This window comes from Bombus terrestris, chromosome 2, assembly GCF_910591885.1.
Source record: "Bombus terrestris chromosome 2, iyBomTerr1.2, whole genome shotgun sequence".
NCBI classification, from domain to species: Eukaryota; Metazoa; Arthropoda; class Insecta; order Hymenoptera; family Apidae; genus Bombus; species Bombus terrestris.
The window spans coordinates 18,938,185-18,957,504 of NC_063270.1; the positions used below are offsets into that span (position 1 = coordinate 18,938,185).

General features: G+C 30.7%; 8 protein-coding genes across 8 annotated transcripts; 4 read left to right on the plus strand and 4 right to left on the minus strand.

The window, feature by feature from the left end:
- The first annotated feature begins 185 nt into the window (after nucleotides 1-185).
- LOC100645481 (protein seele) lies at nucleotides 186-1,387 on the plus strand. Its single transcript, XM_003394021.4, has 5 exons — nucleotides 186-339; nucleotides 424-514; nucleotides 604-719; nucleotides 791-997; nucleotides 1,071-1,387. Exons 1-5 carry the CDS (start codon nucleotides 322-324, stop codon nucleotides 1,248-1,250), a joined length of 612 nt encoding a protein of 203 aa, XP_003394069.1. The 5' UTR covers nucleotides 186-321; the 3' UTR covers nucleotides 1,251-1,387.
- Nucleotides 1,388-1,584: 197 nt separating this feature from the next.
- Nucleotides 1,585-5,539, plus strand: LOC100645586 (THO complex subunit 4). The gene is made up of 5 exons (XM_003394022.4): nucleotides 1,585-1,929; nucleotides 2,501-2,638; nucleotides 4,420-4,567; nucleotides 4,848-4,988; nucleotides 5,063-5,539. The coding sequence occupies exons 1-5, from the start codon at nucleotides 1,720-1,722 to the stop codon at nucleotides 5,173-5,175; spliced, it is 750 nt and encodes a 249-aa protein (XP_003394070.1). The 5' UTR covers nucleotides 1,585-1,719; the 3' UTR covers nucleotides 5,176-5,539.
- A 553-nt stretch (nucleotides 5,540-6,092) lies between these two features.
- On the minus strand, nucleotides 6,093-7,970 carry LOC100645704 (ubiquitin-conjugating enzyme E2 S). The gene is made up of 5 exons (XM_003394023.4): nucleotides 7,812-7,970; nucleotides 7,517-7,664; nucleotides 6,873-7,063; nucleotides 6,664-6,792; nucleotides 6,093-6,580 (listed from the first exon to the last, which is right to left on the minus strand). Exons 1-5 carry the CDS (start codon nucleotides 7,827-7,829, stop codon nucleotides 6,428-6,430), a joined length of 639 nt encoding a protein of 212 aa, XP_003394071.1. The 5' UTR covers nucleotides 7,830-7,970; the 3' UTR covers nucleotides 6,093-6,427.
- A 43-nt stretch (nucleotides 7,971-8,013) lies between these two features.
- On the plus strand, nucleotides 8,014-10,304 carry LOC100645903 (ADP-ribosylation factor-like protein 6-interacting protein 1). Its single transcript, XM_012320413.3, has 5 exons — nucleotides 8,014-8,276; nucleotides 8,448-8,581; nucleotides 8,946-9,183; nucleotides 9,305-9,389; nucleotides 9,479-10,304. Exons 1-5 carry the CDS (start codon nucleotides 8,250-8,252, stop codon nucleotides 9,580-9,582), a joined length of 588 nt encoding a protein of 195 aa, XP_012175803.1. The 5' UTR covers nucleotides 8,014-8,249; the 3' UTR covers nucleotides 9,583-10,304.
- On the plus strand, nucleotides 10,305-11,891 carry LOC105667121 (peroxisomal membrane protein 11B). The gene is made up of 3 exons (XM_012320412.3): nucleotides 10,305-10,447; nucleotides 10,786-10,901; nucleotides 10,976-11,891. Exons 1-3 carry the CDS (start codon nucleotides 10,392-10,394, stop codon nucleotides 11,500-11,502), a joined length of 699 nt encoding a protein of 232 aa, XP_012175802.2. The 5' UTR covers nucleotides 10,305-10,391; the 3' UTR covers nucleotides 11,503-11,891.
- LOC100648471 (heme transporter hrg1-A) lies at nucleotides 11,781-13,288 on the minus strand. The gene is made up of 3 exons (XM_048410917.1): nucleotides 12,870-13,288; nucleotides 12,225-12,398; nucleotides 11,781-12,114 (listed from the first exon to the last, which is right to left on the minus strand). Exons 1-3 carry the CDS (start codon nucleotides 12,994-12,996, stop codon nucleotides 11,963-11,965), a joined length of 453 nt encoding a protein of 150 aa, XP_048266874.1. The 5' UTR covers nucleotides 12,997-13,288; the 3' UTR covers nucleotides 11,781-11,962.
- A 1,179-nt stretch (nucleotides 13,289-14,467) lies between these two features.
- Nucleotides 14,468-16,555, minus strand: LOC100646017. The gene is made up of 4 exons (XM_020868325.2): nucleotides 16,119-16,555; nucleotides 15,763-15,920; nucleotides 15,526-15,702; nucleotides 14,468-15,135 (listed from the first exon to the last, which is right to left on the minus strand). Exons 1-4 carry the CDS (start codon nucleotides 16,409-16,411, stop codon nucleotides 14,978-14,980), a joined length of 786 nt encoding a protein of 261 aa, XP_020723984.2. The 5' UTR covers nucleotides 16,412-16,555; the 3' UTR covers nucleotides 14,468-14,977.
- Nucleotides 16,556-16,684: 129 nt separating this feature from the next.
- On the minus strand, nucleotides 16,685-19,251 carry LOC100648590. The gene is made up of 3 exons (XM_048410923.1): nucleotides 18,649-19,251; nucleotides 17,970-18,296; nucleotides 16,685-17,583 (listed from the first exon to the last, which is right to left on the minus strand). The coding sequence occupies exons 1-3, from the start codon at nucleotides 18,826-18,828 to the stop codon at nucleotides 17,182-17,184; spliced, it is 909 nt and encodes a 302-aa protein (XP_048266880.1). The 5' UTR covers nucleotides 18,829-19,251; the 3' UTR covers nucleotides 16,685-17,181.
- Nucleotides 19,252-19,320: the final 69 nt, after the last annotated feature.

Consider the following 19,320-nt stretch of genomic DNA (forward strand, 5'->3'; position numbering starts at 1 on the left):
TATTGTATATATTTGTTTAAATAAAATGAGTTTAGATAAGGATAGTTATGAAAAGCTTTAAAAATTATTCCATACATTTATTGAAATTTATTTATACTGCGACGATGTAGTGTCTTTTTGCATTTAATAGTGTCTTTAGTCCATATTCTTTTATATTGGTATTTCTCAAAGTGACACGTGATGAAAGCTTATTCGTGTTTTGTAGAGTATTTAAGTATATATACGATAGTTAACATATATACATCAGTATGTATGTATAAAATTATAAGTAATATACACGTGTCTTCTTCAACGTTAAAAAATAGATAAATATTATTAAATATGTTGATTAAATACGATGTAAGTATAAATTAAATGTTTACAATTCCATTTCTTTATGTCATTTTTAATAATTCAACTTATTAATGAATATTTTCATTATAGATGAAAATTCTAATAGTAATATTTTCCCTCTTTTTCACAAATGGTTTTGTCAAAACTGCGGAAATTGACAATAAGCTTTTAAAATGTTTAGGTATGTAAAATAAGCGTTAATGGTAAGTTATAGCTATTTACCTTGAATATAAAAAATGGTTATAATAAGTTAATATTTGTAATGTGTAGTTTGTAGATCAACAGTAAAAGAAATTGAAGAGGAATTGGCAAAAATTGATCCTTCAAGAGAAATTGAGATAGGGAATTATAGATTAGATGCACAAGGAAATGCTATTCATAAGAAGGTAATAATAAATTTTTATATTTCTTGGATTATAATCAAAACATATTTTTATATAAATACCTTTATTTAAAGATTCCACTTGCACAATCTGAGGTACATATATCTGACATCCTAGATAATATTTGTGAAAAAATGTCAGACTATGTAAGAGCAACGTATAAATCAAATGGTCAATTAACAATCTTAAATTTAATGAGTCCATCTGGCAGTATGAATCCTGAAATGAGCAAAGTTGATATTATTCAGGATGGCGATTTAAATAAAAGTTTAAAATATTATGTAAGTTTTCTCTTTTTTATTTATACTTCATAATATATTTTATCAGCTATTATTTTGATGTGCTTCATTTCAGTGTGAGGGAATAGTGGAAGAGTTTGAAGATTCTATGATTTCACTATTTATTCGCAAAGAAAATGATATTAAAGAGCAATTATGCACAAATGTTTCAAAGCTATGTAATTCTACAGATCTTAATAAGGATGATGAAGATAATGAGGAAAATGATATAAATGAAGAACATTATGAATTATAGTAATGTATAGGAAAAAATGAGATACGTTTGTATCTATATATATTTTTGATATTCAAAAAATAAAAAAAATTAAATATACTATTTATAATGTAACATGTCTAAAACAGGAATAAACTACAAAAATATAAATGTTAAAATATAAATTCACTTTTCTAAGAAAGAAATGCGTTTATATGCTTGGTATAAGTAATAAATGTAAATACATACTTTAATAACAAGAGACAATATTTATTAAAAGTATTTATTAAAACCGTTATTTTATTTCATTGATTTCCCGATAGAGACCGCCCTGATCGACGAATCACATACGTAGGGGTTCTAAGAAATCGTTCTGTGAGTTACGGTCATTTATACCCAGGCTTCTGTGCGCGATTGTTTCGTCTTCGTTCGTCGCCATCATTGCGAAGACGAAAGAGGTTGGTTTCATTCATTTTCGTGTGGCAGTGTCATTATACGAAATCCAGCACAAATGAAGATGGTTGATAAAATAGACATGAGTCTCGACGATATTATCAAGCAAAATAAAGGAACAAGACCACGCGGCGGCAGTAGCAGACGTGGAAGAGGTGCCGGTAATTCACCTCGTAGAGGAGCACGGAGAACGCAAAGAGTTGGTGGTGGCGTCATGCGGGGACGCAATCGTGGTGGCATTACAAGAAATTCTCTTCCATACACAAGGGTAAGAAATCAAATTATTTATTCTTCTTTCTATTATTATCGTCATTATTTACGTTATATTAATTTTGTCACGTGTACCGTATATGAGAACCTATCGTATTACTTCCGCCTTAAGTGCTTATGTATGAAACAGTTTAATTTTGAGATAGATTAACGATCGTATTTTAAGGTAAAATAATTGTGTAAGATAGAAACGTGATTCCTATGATTCTTATACCGTTCAGATGAGGAATACTTTACGTATTTCGACAGAGTATTCAACTTAAAATTTTTCGGAAATGATAAAAGTCCGCGCTTTTATGGTGGGATGTTCGTTAATTTTAAGGACGACCATGTGTATTTTTTTATATATTCAAATGTTAACAGAATATCATGGAATAGCTTATTATATAAAATAATGTGAAATTTTTAGTAAAAATATATATATGAAATGTTTTTAGCTTTAGATGTAATTGTTATAGATTTAGTAATTTTTTTTAGTTTATAAAAATACACATGTGACTAATACTATGTTCTTAAGTATTGTAAGATATCACAAATTTTGTACAGTAATAAATAATTTTCATTCATAGGGCGATGTAAACAGTGCTTGGAAACACGACATGTTTGATGGAGTAAAAAAGGTTGGCCGAAGTTCAATAGGTAGCGCAGGGACAACCAAGCTCCTTGTATCGAATCTAGATTTTGGAGTATCCGATTCAGACATTCAGGTACTTTTTATTATTATTTCAGACTGGAACTACCGACATTTGAAATATAGTTATCTCTACCAAAACCAGGCAAAATGACAGGTCTTCAAAAGATACGTAATAGTAGAATATTTTTATATTTATTGATTTATTATTACTTTACAAAAGGAACTCCATGTTCTGACATAGAAACTGTATAATAGCAACTGTAATAATAACAATAAGTACAATAATGAAGAATATTTAATAACAAAATCATTGGTAACAAGAATATTAAAATAAATTTCCGTTGGTAAATATAAGAAGTATAATATAATAATATAATAATAAGCATAATAGAATAAATAAAATACAAATATAACTTTAATTATTAAGTACAAAAGTTATCATTCGTCATATTTCTTACAAACGTAAAAGTTCTTCCGCGTATACTTTCCGCATACATATTTTTTACAAAGATTGCAAATGGTGGTGGTCTTATTATTATTACAGTACCCTATCTGACGCCATTTGCATGAATAAGGTGAGTTCATTGACGTACTTTGGATCTCGGATGCTCTTTGCTCTATCCATGATTTTTCATTGTCAGTGGCAAGTTCATCTGCTAATTGAAAAATAAAATCTTTTCTGGATATCTGCTCACCTGTGCTTTCCTTATATAAAATCCAGGCATTTATGTCAGCTAAATCTAAAATATTAAAAAATACTTGAAGTGGTTATCTTATTGATCCCAACCTCACACTATATTTTTTTGCCATTTAGTCTGCTATATTTACCCCAAATTTTGTTTTATTATAAAATTCGACTATTTCAGGTAGGCCCTTTTCGTTTTTCCCAATTTTGTTGATAGTTTTATGTTTTGAGCTCAGGATAGAAACTTTCTTTTTCGGCTTACCTTTATAAATTGTGAGTATAATCTCATTTGATCGATACAGCAGTGACGAAAAGCGAGCTATGGTATCGTTCTTCGTTTTACAAACTTTTGGGAGCTCTCTTTTGTCTCTGCATATCGTGCCAACCACTATGGTTCTTTTGCCTAATAATTTATATGCCAGTGACAAGCTTGTAAAAAATTGTCCTTCCCTTCATACTATACGGTTCAATAAGTTTGAGTACCAAAAATTCACCCAATGCTTGTTTTTTGTTCTTTCCTAAATAAGGAAATCCATCTACAACATACTTTGTTTGAATATCAGATGCCAGCCAAAATTTAATTCCGAATTTGTCCGGTTTATTCGGTAAATATTGCATAAACCTGTATGTAGCTTTGGCCGGGACAAGTTGCTTGTCCATTGTAATGTTTGCACCAGGTTTATAGCAATTCTGGCTGTTTTCAATAAACTTATCCCACACGGTTGATATTAGTGGAAATTTGGCACCCATAAATTTATCTAGATATCTAATACTCCATTTAAATAAATGAATCCGGCTTCAATAAACAGATTGACTGTCAAATTCAGTCAAGTCAAATTGACTGGTACTGGTATAAGTAGCCATGATACAAAATTATTTTTATTTTAAATGAATAAAACAAAATTAAAGTTCATTATATTATTCCTTTAGCTATCCCTGCAAAAGTCATTACATCATTGCTGAGAAGAAATATAACATGAAATAAAAATTTTAAGTAAAGTTGTCAAACCAGTCATTTTGACTGGTGTGATAGTTCTAGTGCTCCAATATTACTTCAAATTCAAAAAATAGATAAATTTTCAATCTCAAGTTCATAAAAATCACTTAGCCTTTTCATTTTTAAAAAGTTACTATAAAATTGCAATAATCTGTGTATTTGTTTGTTCTAGGAATTATTTAGTGAATTTGGCCCCTTAAAGTCAGCAGCAGTACATTACGATAGATCAGGCCGATCATTAGGATCTGCAGATGTTATATTTGAAAGAAGAGCAGATGCTATTAAAGCAATGAAACAATATAATGGCGTACCCTTAGATGGTGTGTAGTTAAATTTGTGTCTGTACTATAAGTTTTGCTTTGAATGTCTCTTTTTAATTATAAAATTCCGCCTATATTTAGGGTTTCAGTATCACTTATTAATCTGGTCTCCAGTTTATACCTAGCAACATACAGTTTGAGCATTTTCTCTTTTATCCTTCCATAAATACTCCAACATGGGATGACATTAAAGAAAAACAAATTTCAAAGAAGTTATTGTGAATTATGATTTGCACAACTATTCACGTCTATTATTGCAATATGTGGTATACATCGGCAGGTCGTGAAATGAACATACAAGTTGCTACCTCTGAAATACCAGTCACGTCTATCCGAGGAGGACCGAGACTTAGCGGCAGTAATTTTACACAGAGACCTCAGTCCCGCTTTAGGGGTAGCCGTGGAACAGGATCCGTCAGAGGTATGTAATTGGTATATATTAGAAATGAGATGAGTGAGTTATGAAAAAGTACATTAATATTTACTTTTTTAAAGGTCGTGGAACTGGTCGACGTGGTGGCAGAGGCGGCAGCCGGCAAGTAACGAAAACTCCTACCGCTGAAGAATTAGATGCAGAACTGGAAGCTTATGTGAAAGAAGTAAAGTAACAACGTCACAAATCTTCACACTTAAGATTTTGTTCTGATCTGACTTAACACAATACAATGTGTTTCTCTAATTTTCACGAGAATATATAAAAATAAGTATAAATATATCATTAGCAAAATGTTGTAAGAAATTCTTTTTAAGTGGGTATTTTTTATTTTTGACAGTTTCTTTGAAAATTGGCATACAATTTTTACAGACACTTAAGAAAAATGATTTGTAGGAGTTCATAGATTTTTTTATGGTATCGTAACAAAAACAAAAGAAATAATAATAAAAAGTTATAATGTAAAGACTGTATGGATTTGTATGTACTATCGTGCGTGTGTGGTTATCAGATGAAAAATACAGTAAAATTCATCTTTACAAGTTGTTGTTTATCTAAGTACAGAAGTGCTTCTAGCCCACAATCTAATTAGTTCATATGAATAATTAACTATCAAAATATTCAAAACCTATCTTTGAACATAGTTTATATACTGATATACGTGTATCACTATGTTTAGTAGCATCAGATCTTTGTAAATTATGTTTAATGAATTGTTTTTTACCATGAATAATAAAACGTACGCACCACTATATGTAGCTAATAGCTTCTAGTGGAATAAGGCTGTGACATACTGTTATCATCTAGTCATCTACTAATGAAATATTTTACTGCGCAGTAATGGGCTTGTAAGGCAATGTACATGGTTTTATTCATGCAGCATATGAATGCCAATGCAGTGGTACAAGACTGAAGCAAAGAAACTGATGAGCCATTACCTAATAAAGAATAATGTTCTTGAAAATGACCATTTTCATTTCTCACCTAATCAAAGATTTATGTTTAATTTTCTTAAGTATTGCAGAAATAAATATCATTTAAAAAGTATACAAAATTAGTACATAATTACAAACATTAAAGTAGAAACAAAACTTTTATTTGGAGAACATTTTTTATTTAATTTAAATAGTCACATGAGGTATCATTTTGTACATATGTAAAAATATTCGCTAATAGATACCACAGAGTGGACTATATTATTTTCCACTTCTGATTGTGAAGTAGATCACTACAAAGTTGTACTTGTTTGTATCTTAGGAAGTCATTTTTAATGCTTCTAGAATTATTAATTTTCTAAATACTTAATAATAAGATCAGTCGAGTTTAGATAATAAATTTTTACTATGCAATAATTGTGTACAATATGAGGCAATGTTACCACACCAGTGTTTTAAATTATAAAAGATAGATAAATTATGTTGATTTTTTTATAATCTTTTGAGTGTCCTCTTCTTGTCTTTCAATATCTTTTTCTTTTCTGCCGATAATTTTTTATCTCCTGCATGCTTTTTTGGGAGGGGTCCTCCGACTTCAGAGGATGTGCAACTATCCAGACCTGCTTTGCTGCCTTTCCCACCTCCCTAAAGCATAAATGTATTTTTCATCATTCATTATTACGTATGCAAAACTTAATTTTAATATATGTATACGACAATAGGTTTACCTGTGCATGTATTTCTGTCATCATTTTTGCTCGTTCGGAATAATCGTCATACCTTTCTAATAATAATTTACCAGCTTCTTCATTTAAAGCAGATTCCGCATTTGGCACTATTAAGAGACATTTTACAGTCTGCAAATATAAAATAGATATGTTAATTCAATAAATTCATTAAATATCTCTTGTATCAGTTATACCAATTAATAGCTTACTAGTAATATATGTTTAATTCCGAGATCTGATTTCCAATCCTTTTTTAAGGTATTGACACAAATTTCTCCATTTTTTGCAACATTTGGGTGAAAAATTTTTGTAAGGAAAAATGCCTTTGGCGGTCCTTGAGGAAAATCTTTGCCAAGTGCTAATTTTACTCTGAAGAAACCGCCAGCATATGGCGTTCCCGCTAATATTAGGAAAATTTATATTTTTAACTTATGAACATTATAATATACACAAACCACCATAAATTTTAATGATACAAACATCATACATGTATATAAATATGTGAAATAACTAATGTTAAATAAAAACTTTCAATGACATTAAATTATATCTAAATAGATGTGAATATTAAAAGTTATGTTATAGGATATATAGGTTTTTATTAGTATTATTTCTGTTGATCTATCAAGTTGATTATGCAAATAATATTCCCTCTCTTATAATTGATAGAAATAAACTTATATGTATATCTATATATATGTATGTATATATACATGCATAAATGTATTTAGGTGTGCATGTAAATCTGACATTTGGATAGGTTATACTTCAATAACTGTGCGATTTTTTATATAGTACATGATAGTTCATTGAAATTTTTCAAGAGGAGTAATTAAGTGAACTTTAATCTTACAGGGTCCTTCTATAATAGCTTGAATGTCAGTAACATCTTCTTCGTTTAAAACAACTCGAATACCTTCGGGTGGTTGTTCAGCTAATTCACTCAGTTCTTTAGCTACACGTCGAATAATTTGTGGAGATAAGTTTTCGACATTTGATATCTGAAATAATAGACAGTGACAGATGATTTATTTATTTGAGAACGAAGATATATTAAGAGAAACCTGTCCCCTTAACCAGGACATAAACAAGAAGTACCGCTGTTAAAGTTCGCAGACAGAAATTAATACGTATCATCGAGTACTTACAGAACTCACAGCAGCCATATTTAGCAAATTTTGAATAAAGTTTCGATTAAACGCGTTTAGGACGCGATTGTTTGAAGTATACTGTTAGAAAATCTTTAACGTCACAACATCAGCACAGTATCGCCTGCAATAACCAACATTTTGAACTGATAGCCAATCGCGTGCGAGTTACAATAATCTCGAAACTAGAAGTCGATTCTTCGTCATTTCGTGTGTTTTCAAGCAAACAGTATCCGGCGTCTCCGATTCTTACCGAGAGCACATCACGATAATCAAATTAAAGGATAAAGAAATGTTTAAATGAAACGGAATATAAACCTGGATGATGTGAATAAATTGTAGTATAACATTATACTATAACTTTGACGTAGTTTAAAGTCTTTGTCGTATTATACTGTTTCTTCACAGCGAATTTGAATACTTTATTTAATAGCCAGGATGGCTGATAGTGCAGCAATAGAAAGGGTAAGACTTCACATCTTTTAAAGGTTGAATATTTAACGTATGATCAACGCGTTTTATTGAATATTTAATCAATGCCGGATTTTTGTATTATACCATGTAGTCTTACTATGGTAGAAAAATCAATGACAGTGACACTCATTTTTGTCCTCAAACAACATAATCTCGTTGCAGGAAAAGCATATGAAACAATTAAAACGTAGAATGGAATGTTGGCGTGAAGTAATACTTCCATTGAATTCCATTCTATTATGGGAACGGTCCTGGTACCCTGGCCTTATACTTGGAATTACAACTATAACATTTTTGTGAGTGGAAATATCAAAATATATAACCATATATATCTTTTGTTGTAAATTATTTGTTTTTTATGTGTTATTTTTTAATACTATAAAAGAAAGGATATTTTTCTTTATTTCTCATTTTACATTATTATAGTCCTCAGTTTTTAAAATCTTTTATTTTCTTTTATGAACTTTTAATAATGTTATATATAAAATAATAATTAAAAATTAATATTGTTTCCTAACATTGACTTTAGAATAGAATATTAATGTATACTATACTATATGTATTACTATATCAGTCATTGATTATTTTTATATGTTACATATTTGTAAATAATTATATGCTAATATATATTTTACAATGTTCATAAAAATTTGCTTGTAGTGTAATATGGATGTTGGAACCTGCTATACTTACAATAATATCTATAACTCTTCTTATATTGGCTTTGATTGATTATCTTGTACCAGTTGTATTATCATTGCTGAGTCCTGTCAACAAATGGACAGGCCAGAAAGAGAAAAAGTTAAATGAGATATGTCAAAATTTATCCGTAATAATCTTACAGTTACAAAGTTTGTGGAAATTGTTGTTAAAAACACGAAATGATCGTCCGAATGTGGTGAGTTAAGAAGCTATCCTAGATAAAAGGAATCTTTGTTTAGAAGATATTTATGTAACAAATATTAAGTACAGCTTATTTACAAGAAAAATTGCTCTAAACTATTTTTTATCTTCCGCAGTATTATCCAGGCATAATACTTTGTCTTGTCCTTTGTATATGGATTGGAAGCACGGTTAATAACTTGCTTCTATTTTATATCGCAGGTAATAATTTTTTATTTAATTTATTTCATGTTGTATTTTACAAGATGAATATATGTTAATGTAAACTTTATTTTACTGAAATGTTACAGTGAGTGTTCTTTTACTTACACCAGGATTCAGACATAAGGGACGTGCGATGTCAGTTAGTATAGCATATGTGTGCGAATTTCTATTTCACGAAAAACAATCATAATCATCATTTTGTATGTGTTTTCGTCTTTATTCTCTGTGAGACTTTAACTACAATAAATTAATTCGTAATTTATTAATTCATAATTAGGGATAACTAGCTTTTCAGCTTTTTAAACGTACAAGTACTGTAATATAAATTGTGTCCTCATCTCTTTTCATCGTTTTATGTGATATTTAAGATTGCAGTTCGTTTTACACGCAATTTTATAATATAAATATACTTCCACATTATTCTTCATTCATCGATAACAATAAAATTATTTCATCTTTCATCAGACTTTATTTCCACGAAAGTAGTTACTTAAGTAATGAGATTTTCGTTAATGAGATTGGATTAAATATTAGCATTAATTTTATACTTTTATGAACATCAAGTTTAAAATGTTTGAAAATGGCGGGTTAGTTAAATTAAATATCCGATGGCGCTAGTGGTATAAATAAGTATATTATATATACTTAATTTTTCGAAGTAAGAGTTACTCATTTAATACTATAATTTATGTATAATTTATGTATAATTTATGTATGTTACGAGATAAACATTGCGACTGAAGCAAGAAATGCATTGCGTAATTATGTTGCAAATAATCGTCAATATGGATTCATTGGTAATCATTAGTATTTCACGTATCAATTCGTTTAGACCAAGTTATTCAATATGAATATCGATAGTTTATATTAATTGTTTATATGTGCTTACAAATAAACGTTACTATGGTGAAACTCTCATGAATTACTATTATATAAAAATATATTGCAATTAATTGTTGTGTTTGAAATATATCGCTCTTTACATTACCTGAAAACATTATGGATATAGTAATAAAGCTAAATGAGCAAACAATAGGCAGAGACAGAATTATCAGGTATATAATTTATTTACTTCTGAAATATATTTAACCGCATTAAGAATAATTGATTTAATTGATGTAAATTTATTATATGATTTAAATTATTTTTAATTGATATAAATTTAATTGTATGTTTTACATAACCTAAATTTTATTAATTACCATCATGTTTAATGCTACTATTTTTCTCATAATATATTAAAAAATGCATGTTATTAAAAATTTCATAAAAACCTGTACATTAATTTTCTACATAAAAGAATATACTAATTTTATTTAAGAAATTTAGTACAAGTAAAAGTAAATAGATAATATTAACATTGTATAATTACTTTTTAATACTACCTTTACAGATTGCTACAATATGGAAGCAGAGCTTATTGGTATTATGGTCAGAATATTCGTAGTACACAACATTCTGCAGAAGTCTTAAGAAGTTTGGAATATACATTTAGTTCCTTTAGAAAATGTATTTAAAGCGATATTTATAACTTTAATGCAATTACTATCGATAATAACTGTTTATTCCCATTTTCTTTATAGTGTTACGTCTAGGGAGATGTTTGGACAGTTTATATTCTGCTTTAAAAATGATGAAATATCCAGATCTAACTATAAGAGCCACTTTGACACTATCAAAAATTGCCAATGCTCTATTCTTATTAACAGATCATATAATTTGGGTCGGCCGTGTTGGATTATATAGGGTTAATATTGAAAAATGGAGCAAAATATCTAATAAGTACTGGTTAATGGGTATTATAATGAACCTAATAAGAGATATTTATGAAATCATAAAAATTTTTGAACATGAAAAAGAGAGTGTATTAACGAGGACATCAAAGTTCTCACATCATTTATGGAAACGATATAAATTACTCTGTCATTTAAGAAATCACAAAGATGTTGTAATGGATACAATTAAAAATGGATGTGATTTATGTATTCCTTTAACAGCACTAGGCTTTACCAAATTTACCCCTGGAATAATTGGTATACTTGGTGTGGTATCTTCAATTGTAAGTCTGTATACATTAACTTATCCCCTGTATAAATTAACACCAACTTAAAATTAATTGACATAATTACTTTTTATGTACATGAATATGATTACAAAGCATTTATTCAAATTAAAGGAATTACATTATTAAAATTAAATTAATATTTTTTTATGGATTTTCATGATTTTTATACATTTTTTATGTATATATTTTTTACTATGTATCTAAAAAAACTATATGTTACTAAACTGTGATACTTAAATAAGTATTTTGTGATCAATTTTTGGTAAATTTTTAAATAAAGTATCCTGAAAGTAGCACGAGATACTATACATAAAATTGAAAAATCTGTTTTATATCATAAAATTATATTTCAGTAAATATATTTACATAATATTTACAATGTAACTTATATCTATGTCATGTTATTATAAATAAATTTATATTTGCAAATGAAACATTTTTTATAAATACATTTAATAAAAATACTCTATATAAAAATTGTTATATTCATTTGTATAAAAAGTTCTTAAGCATTATCTTCTGCTAATATGGCTGGAGAGTTTATCGCGATAATTAATTCATATTTGTGAGAATAGTACATCAAGAAAATTCCCCACTTTCCACAAATCATAGACCAAATAGCCGATATCGTTGTACTTTCTCCAACAGGTACAATGGCTAAAATATCAGAAATATGTGTACGTGTTTACATTTACTTTGCCATATCTTATATATATATATATATACATAGAACTCTATTTTAACTGGAGATTAAATAATATACATACGGATCTTGTAATAAAATGTGAGAAAGAGATACCAAATTAGTGCAGTAATTCCTGCTACAGCACTTACAAAACCGACGACATTTAAACTTTTCAACGTAGATTTGGTATGCCATCTTTCTAAAATTTCTTTTCCTTTAAGCCAATGCAGGTGAAAACAAACCGCAGCTAACATACCTATGGGATATGCGAAGTAAAGCAAGATTTTATTTATATTAATTTTGAGTTAAATTTATTATACAAAAATATCTCTTATCATACGAATAACTCTTACGTACTGTTAACAATATGAAATTTCTCCCATAATATTAATAATATAATAATAATTTCTCCTATTTGTGATATGTTTAAAAAATGAGCAGAAGGTAATATTCTTAAAAATATTACGAAATATGTTGCCTAATTATTGAATGAAAAAGCATAGTTCCATAATTATAACCATAACTATTAGAAGATAAATATGTACAGCAATAAAGAGGTAATTTTTATTTTGTATGTAATAAACGAAGAATATCGTTTGTTATTACTGTAAAATATTTGTCTGGGGAACTTTTAAATCGTTTGCTATTAATTTTAAACCACATTTACGATTGCAAAATTAGATGATTTATATAATAAGATGTTCATCGTGTAACGAGCGATGCTAACCTGATAAGATAGACCAAAATCCAACGTCGAAATTCCTATACACAACAAAGAGTACAATAAATGCTGATACAGCAAAAATTATACCAAAGGCGCTTATTATTAAACGTATTATAACACCTCGCGGCATTTTTAGGTTCTTGTAATTATGTACTACGTGGTGCACTAGTCGACTATATCACAGCATGTCTTAAGGAAACTTAGTTTGCTTGTGCAGATGCCCGTCTTGATATTTCAAACTGTACAAAATAAGCTATTGGTAATTAATAACAATATTTTTTACAATTATTGTATTAACGAAGTTTCAGAAGTATTTTATTGAATCTTATATTCTAAGGTGGATTACATTCTAAACGTTTGTGAATATGATATATGTACTGAATAATTGGTGAAATTCATGTAACCAAATTTAATACCATTAAACGAGTGTCACTCCTTGATAAATCGATGCGCCATCTACCGAGGTTACGTGGAAATGATGTTTGCCAATTTTACTGCAATATTTTCTCTGACTTTAGTGAAGACTTTACAATCGCATTTAGTTTATTTAAAAATTATTGTGGATAATATTATTTATATATTCGCGGGGAATATAATTTATAGATACTTCATCTGCGTGTTCCGGTTGCGTAAAAATTCCTCTGTGATGTTTCATATTCGACAAGTGAAGAGAAATCGAGGTACAAGAATTCGATTGCTTTTTACATTTGTAAGTTTTTATGCTATACCTACGTATATGTAACATTGCGTAAACGATGACTTCACATATCTTTTAATTACCAAACGATAGATAAGTGTTTTCTATAGTTATTTGTGCAATGTAAAAGTTTCCAAATAATTGTGTCACTTATGAAAGCAGTAAGAGGCCTATTTTCACTGTGTACGTTGCGTATGTAGTAAATTTACAACGAAATTTAATATAAATATAAAGAAAGGTAGAAAAAATGAAATTGTTTATTTTTGACAATCAAGGTCCGCGCAAGGATCTTTCGGTATTTCTGCATTTTTGTAAGTTCTTGCCTTTTTCTTCTCGTGTTCTCCTATAATTATCGTCGCACCTGTACGACTGAAAGTATCTTGGTATATCGAAAGATCTCCGTGCAATAGTTTTGGTCTTATATAGCCAAGCACTATATACATTTAAATATATTTGGATGTATTTTAGTAATTTTAGTAATTAAAGTCGAAGTTATATTTAAAAATCTTTGTACTCACATCTTTTTGCCGTCATTGGAGGTGCAAGAACTTTTTCATCCCGAGGATTGAAATATAAATCATGAATATACGCTACTAATTCACTTTGCAGATCCTTTTCTTTGATCTCTTCCCCAACTTCTCTCGTATCGCGCGGACCCTCTATACTTCATCACATAGCAATTTTTAAAGGAATCAACTATTTATGCCATTTCTATACGTTATTAGCCTACTAGGATGTCTATAGGTGGCTTGATAAACAGATCGCAGTCTATCGAGGATATGTTTATGAACCAATTGTTCAGCAGCTTCGTCCAATTGCGTAGGGATCGATGCTATACGAGGATCGATTTCTCCTTCTTCTATACGATCCGTAAAATAATCTTTGTGATATATTCTGAAAATATACAATTCGCGTTCCTAGATAAAATTTGTCCATCTGTTTATAATTTCGATAATATACATCTTTTTTTTTCTTACATCTCAGCTGGTCGTGTCTTTTTCTTCCTAAAGTTGCGAGTATATTCCGTAGAAAAAAATTCACATAAATCTGCCATTATGAAGTGGTAAAAAAATAAAAAAAAAAAAATAAAAAATAAAAAAAAATAAAAAAGAATAAAAAAGAAAAAAGTAAAAAGAAAATAGAAAAGAAAACAAAAGAATTAGGTTATACACATATGATTCCGTCGGTTTGAACTTGATTGGTTATAATAATAAATAAATGGTAGTAATTATATGTCTTTTTTTTTTTTTTAATGGTGACTTTTTTTGGGAAATTTAGGGGATTCGTATCTCTTTTTTTTTATACATTAGAAACACGAGAATGTGAGTGAATAATTAACAATTGCTTTCATATAATCGAATATTTTAGAAATCGGCAGTGTCTGGTCGATGAGAGAAGTTTTTATCGTTCGAATTTATAATTTACAGTCCCCAAATCTTCTTCTTGACGAAGGTAGTGGTTCCAGATATTGTTGTCGATTTTTTATGTTACTGAGACCCATCTTGCTGATAGTATCCATGTATTGCGAGCGACCGGTGAAAGGTGTCTCCCACATAGAGAAAGATTCTGGAACTGCAAATAAATTTTCGTAATATCAAATTCTCATCGTTCGACTTCTGTTATCGTAGAAACATTCGCGAACCTAAAAACCTAAAAACCTAAAAGCCTAAAAACATTCTACGAAATATCTTTCCTTCATAAAAATTGTACTTTATTTAGGAATTTCTTGTCGAGGAAGAACGTCTGCCAAAACGAAGTATCATTTTTTGTTGTAACAGTTATTGGTCAATAATGTACTTTTAATATAATAACATTTAGTCGATGGTATTCAATATTCACGCGAGAAATATGAAATATTTTTTTCTTAGATTAAAATATAACACTTTTCCTCTAATAATATCTGTTTCATCTACAATGTTTGGAGATTTAAAACAAACGGGGACATTCGAAAATATTTCATACCTTGGAACAAATTAATTGTTTTGGCTGGCTGAATATGCGGTCTTTCGACGGCGGTGTATCGAAATCTCGTTGGATCTCTGTAACCCTCCTTTATTTTCGTTACTTCCGCCGGAAAAGGTGAACAGTACGATGAATCGACCGCAGCCTGTAGCTCTCTGTACACTTTGATAGGCAATCCTGAATTCATTCGAACGAGTTATTCGCACGATATCACGTTCCTTCAATGCCGGTCCATACCTCTCTTCGCGTAATCCGTTTTATAAATACTCTTCATCGTCTCGTCCATTGGCTCGCAGTTAGCGTCTAGCATAGCCTTCGCGAGATTCGTCATTTCACGGTTCACTTTCTTCAGTTGGTCCAGAAATTGTCGTTCCTTGTCAGCCAGGTATTTGTATCTGGATGCATTTTTTAAAGTATTATTTTAAATTGCCATTCCTTCGCCATGGATAACGACGTTGAATCGACATTTATTGCGATATAAAATTGATTTTTAATTTAACGAAGGATTATACAGCGTGCAGAATATTCATATTGTTCAAATCACTTTGTATTTCGTTCAACTTATTCCGAGACAATTTGCATTTTACTTTTACCTATCCTTGTTACTCTGTTGGCCATGTTCGTCGCACGAACAATCCTCAGGATCGATTCTGGGGGTGTATAATCGAATTCCCGTACTCTTCGGTGGTTGTGCCGGTTTCGTAATAAGAGGTACAGGATACGGCCAATTAAAATCACGATGAGTGATCGTGATAAAATTTTCCAACGCGGTGGTCATCGTGTATACCGGTAATTTAATCGCCAGTTGGAGCATACGATCGAAGAATTTACATGGGTCTCTGTTGAAAGAATATTCGTTTAAATATACGATATTTCTTTGCTGCATGAAAATACAATTAACTGGTCAAGAATGAAAAAAGAGAAAGAATAGAGAAACAACAATTTTTCATTCGTCGAGGTTAACATTGTTTTTAACGAAACATTTATAATTAAAGGAAATATTTTGTAAAAGATTCTGAATTACGTCGTACCTGGTTAATCTTCATTTTTATCAACGGAATCGACGGATTTCGAGGAAAATTTGTCTTAGCAGAAATTTCTTCGCGAAAAAAAAAAAAAAAAACAGCGACTAAACGTTACATGGCAATGGGGACTGAATCGATTCGTCGGTTCTAGTATTACGAAATTTCATCACCTTCCGGAACAGCCAAAGTATCGTTTCTTTGATCAGCATGATCGCGGCAATGACAGCTCTGTAAAGCGCGTAATGTAATATAGCATTTAAAAACGTGATACCGATGTGCGCGATCACGGAATCGGTCGTTAATCTTAAATCGTTCATCTTGAAATTTGGGAATTATTTCGTCGATTTAGTCGTTTCAAACGTTCATAGACGTATTAAGCTTTGTATAATTCACTGGTGATTTATCGAAACTGACTCGCCTACTCGTTCTACCAATCTGATATCCGATACAAACGATTCGGTTCAAAGAGTTCACGTTTATTAAATACTTTCGGGTAATTTCATGATGCTCGAAACGAGAGTAATTGATATGACAATTTTCATCGCTAATAAAAGTATACGTATCAGGACGACATATCGTTATTAATTATACACGAAATACAGTACGTTTAAGTTGAAAATAAATTTGCATTTTAATAAGAAGTCGCCGATGTATCGCTAAATTTTCGTTGAGGGGACGTTGTTCTCGAAATATGTTCGGATATTTTTTGTTCCGGTTCCTTGTTTTTCTTCTCGTTTTCCGTCTCAAACTCCTGATCGCCGGCAGGAGAGATCTTCGGGCACATTCGCGAGTCCAGGGAAAATCGTTTCTTCATTTTCTCGCGATACGTATCCTTAGGTTGCTCCAACGACGAAAACAAGTGTTCCTGGGGGTTCAACGAAGTCAACTTCAAAAGCTTCTCATCTTGAGATAGATTGCATTTCCTCCTTTGAACGCGGCCCCTTGCCGTCGTAAAAATTGGCCTCGTCGTCTCCTGAATACACCCACAGTCCAACCGTGTGATCGTCGTCATCGTGCCACATGGCTCGAGATTCTGAATCGCCAGACAATTACGATGCAGTCGGTCAGATATCGATCGATCAAATACGATTAACATATATTTTAATATTTCCATTCTGTCGAACGCTACGTTTAAAAAATACTCTTAACCACAGTGGAAATTTTATTTCGTTGTTAACTTATTAACCTTTCGGATATAGATGTAGAAACGCTAAGATCCACGACCTGAAACAAATCGTCTTTACTCTTCATTTTTAATCTCATAATTATAGAGGTTCATAGTTAAGCAACGACTCAGTTAACGGATCAGAATTTAGTTGGACATGTTATCGAGCAACAAGTTTTTTTATGTAAAATGTTATACGTATAAAATATTTTACGTCTAAATAGTAATTCGTCTCTCGATGATACTTTACATACGTTTTTCAACCGACCTCCCGAAGATGGATGAAAACTGGAACTTTGCAACGTTCCGGTGGTGAACTTGGAGGACGGCGAGGCAGTTCTCGGGCCGAAATAATATTCGCCGATCAATCGTTTGATTTCTTGCGAGTAGTATCTTTCGCTAATGTCCCGTTTCATCTGCAGCTCCTTCAGCCTTTGTAATTTTTGCATCGCGGTTACCGCCTCTGGCATATTCAGCTCCGAGTAATCGTTGAATCGTCGGTATCTCTCACGAAGCGTGGCGTGGTTACTCTTTGGCAACACTTTGCCGTAAACCGGTTCATTTGGGTATGGATTATATATCTATACGAAACAATACCCGCCTGGTGAAATTGCAATGGACAGAAGCTTCGAATAAAAATTCCCACCGCACGTTTAAACGAATCGTAATTTCTTTTCGATTCATAGGTCGATTCACAGATCAAAAATTGTCGGTCCATGCTTAACGCAGGGATAACAAGAACACTGAAATCGTAGAAATCCAATTTCCTGTTCAATTTCTACTTAATTGCACAAATAAACAGAAGGGAAAACCACTCGCCTGTACAATTCCAAAAATTTCATTTTTGGCACTTACAATGTCTCGCGTTCTTACGTCATATAATTCGATTTATAAATACGCAACGATGCTAAAATAAACGCCGTTTAATCATACGTTGTTTTTATTAATGCCAGGTTCCTCGATCTCGGAGACACTTTCCACGGAAGATCTCTCTTCTGGTAATCGGATATCGTGCTCACTGTTGTAAGCCTCTTGATAAGCGTTCGAACTACTATAACGTGGCAAATTATGGTGTATTTCTCTATGCGACGATGTTTCCCGATGATTGTCCATCTCGCTTTGAACGTACCTTCAATTATAGCGTTACATAATATTACACGGTATAATTAATAAATAAATAAACGCACACACATTTGTATATATAATAATAATAAGAGAAATATACGATAGAAACAAAGAAGATAAAAATAAAGAAATATATGATAAAAAAGAAAAAAAAAGAAAATAATTACGATAATATTAGTTTCGAAGAAAATTCATAAGTCACAGCAGATGTAGGTTATTAAAGGAGGAAGATTACTCGTTGGATAGTTTGTTGCGAACACGATTCGAAGAGAAAGTTGCTATTTTAATTTATTCTGCGAAACACGTTGTCGACAGATGCATAGCGCTTTTGTGCATTATTACACAGAATTTGATGTACTATATTATTTTCTAGTTCTACGTAATTTGTCTGTCTTCCATACTGCGAGTAGGCTGACTGAGTTCCTCGAGCAACTTCAAGGTTTTAGATATTTCCGAATGTCTTCGAATATTTGAATATTA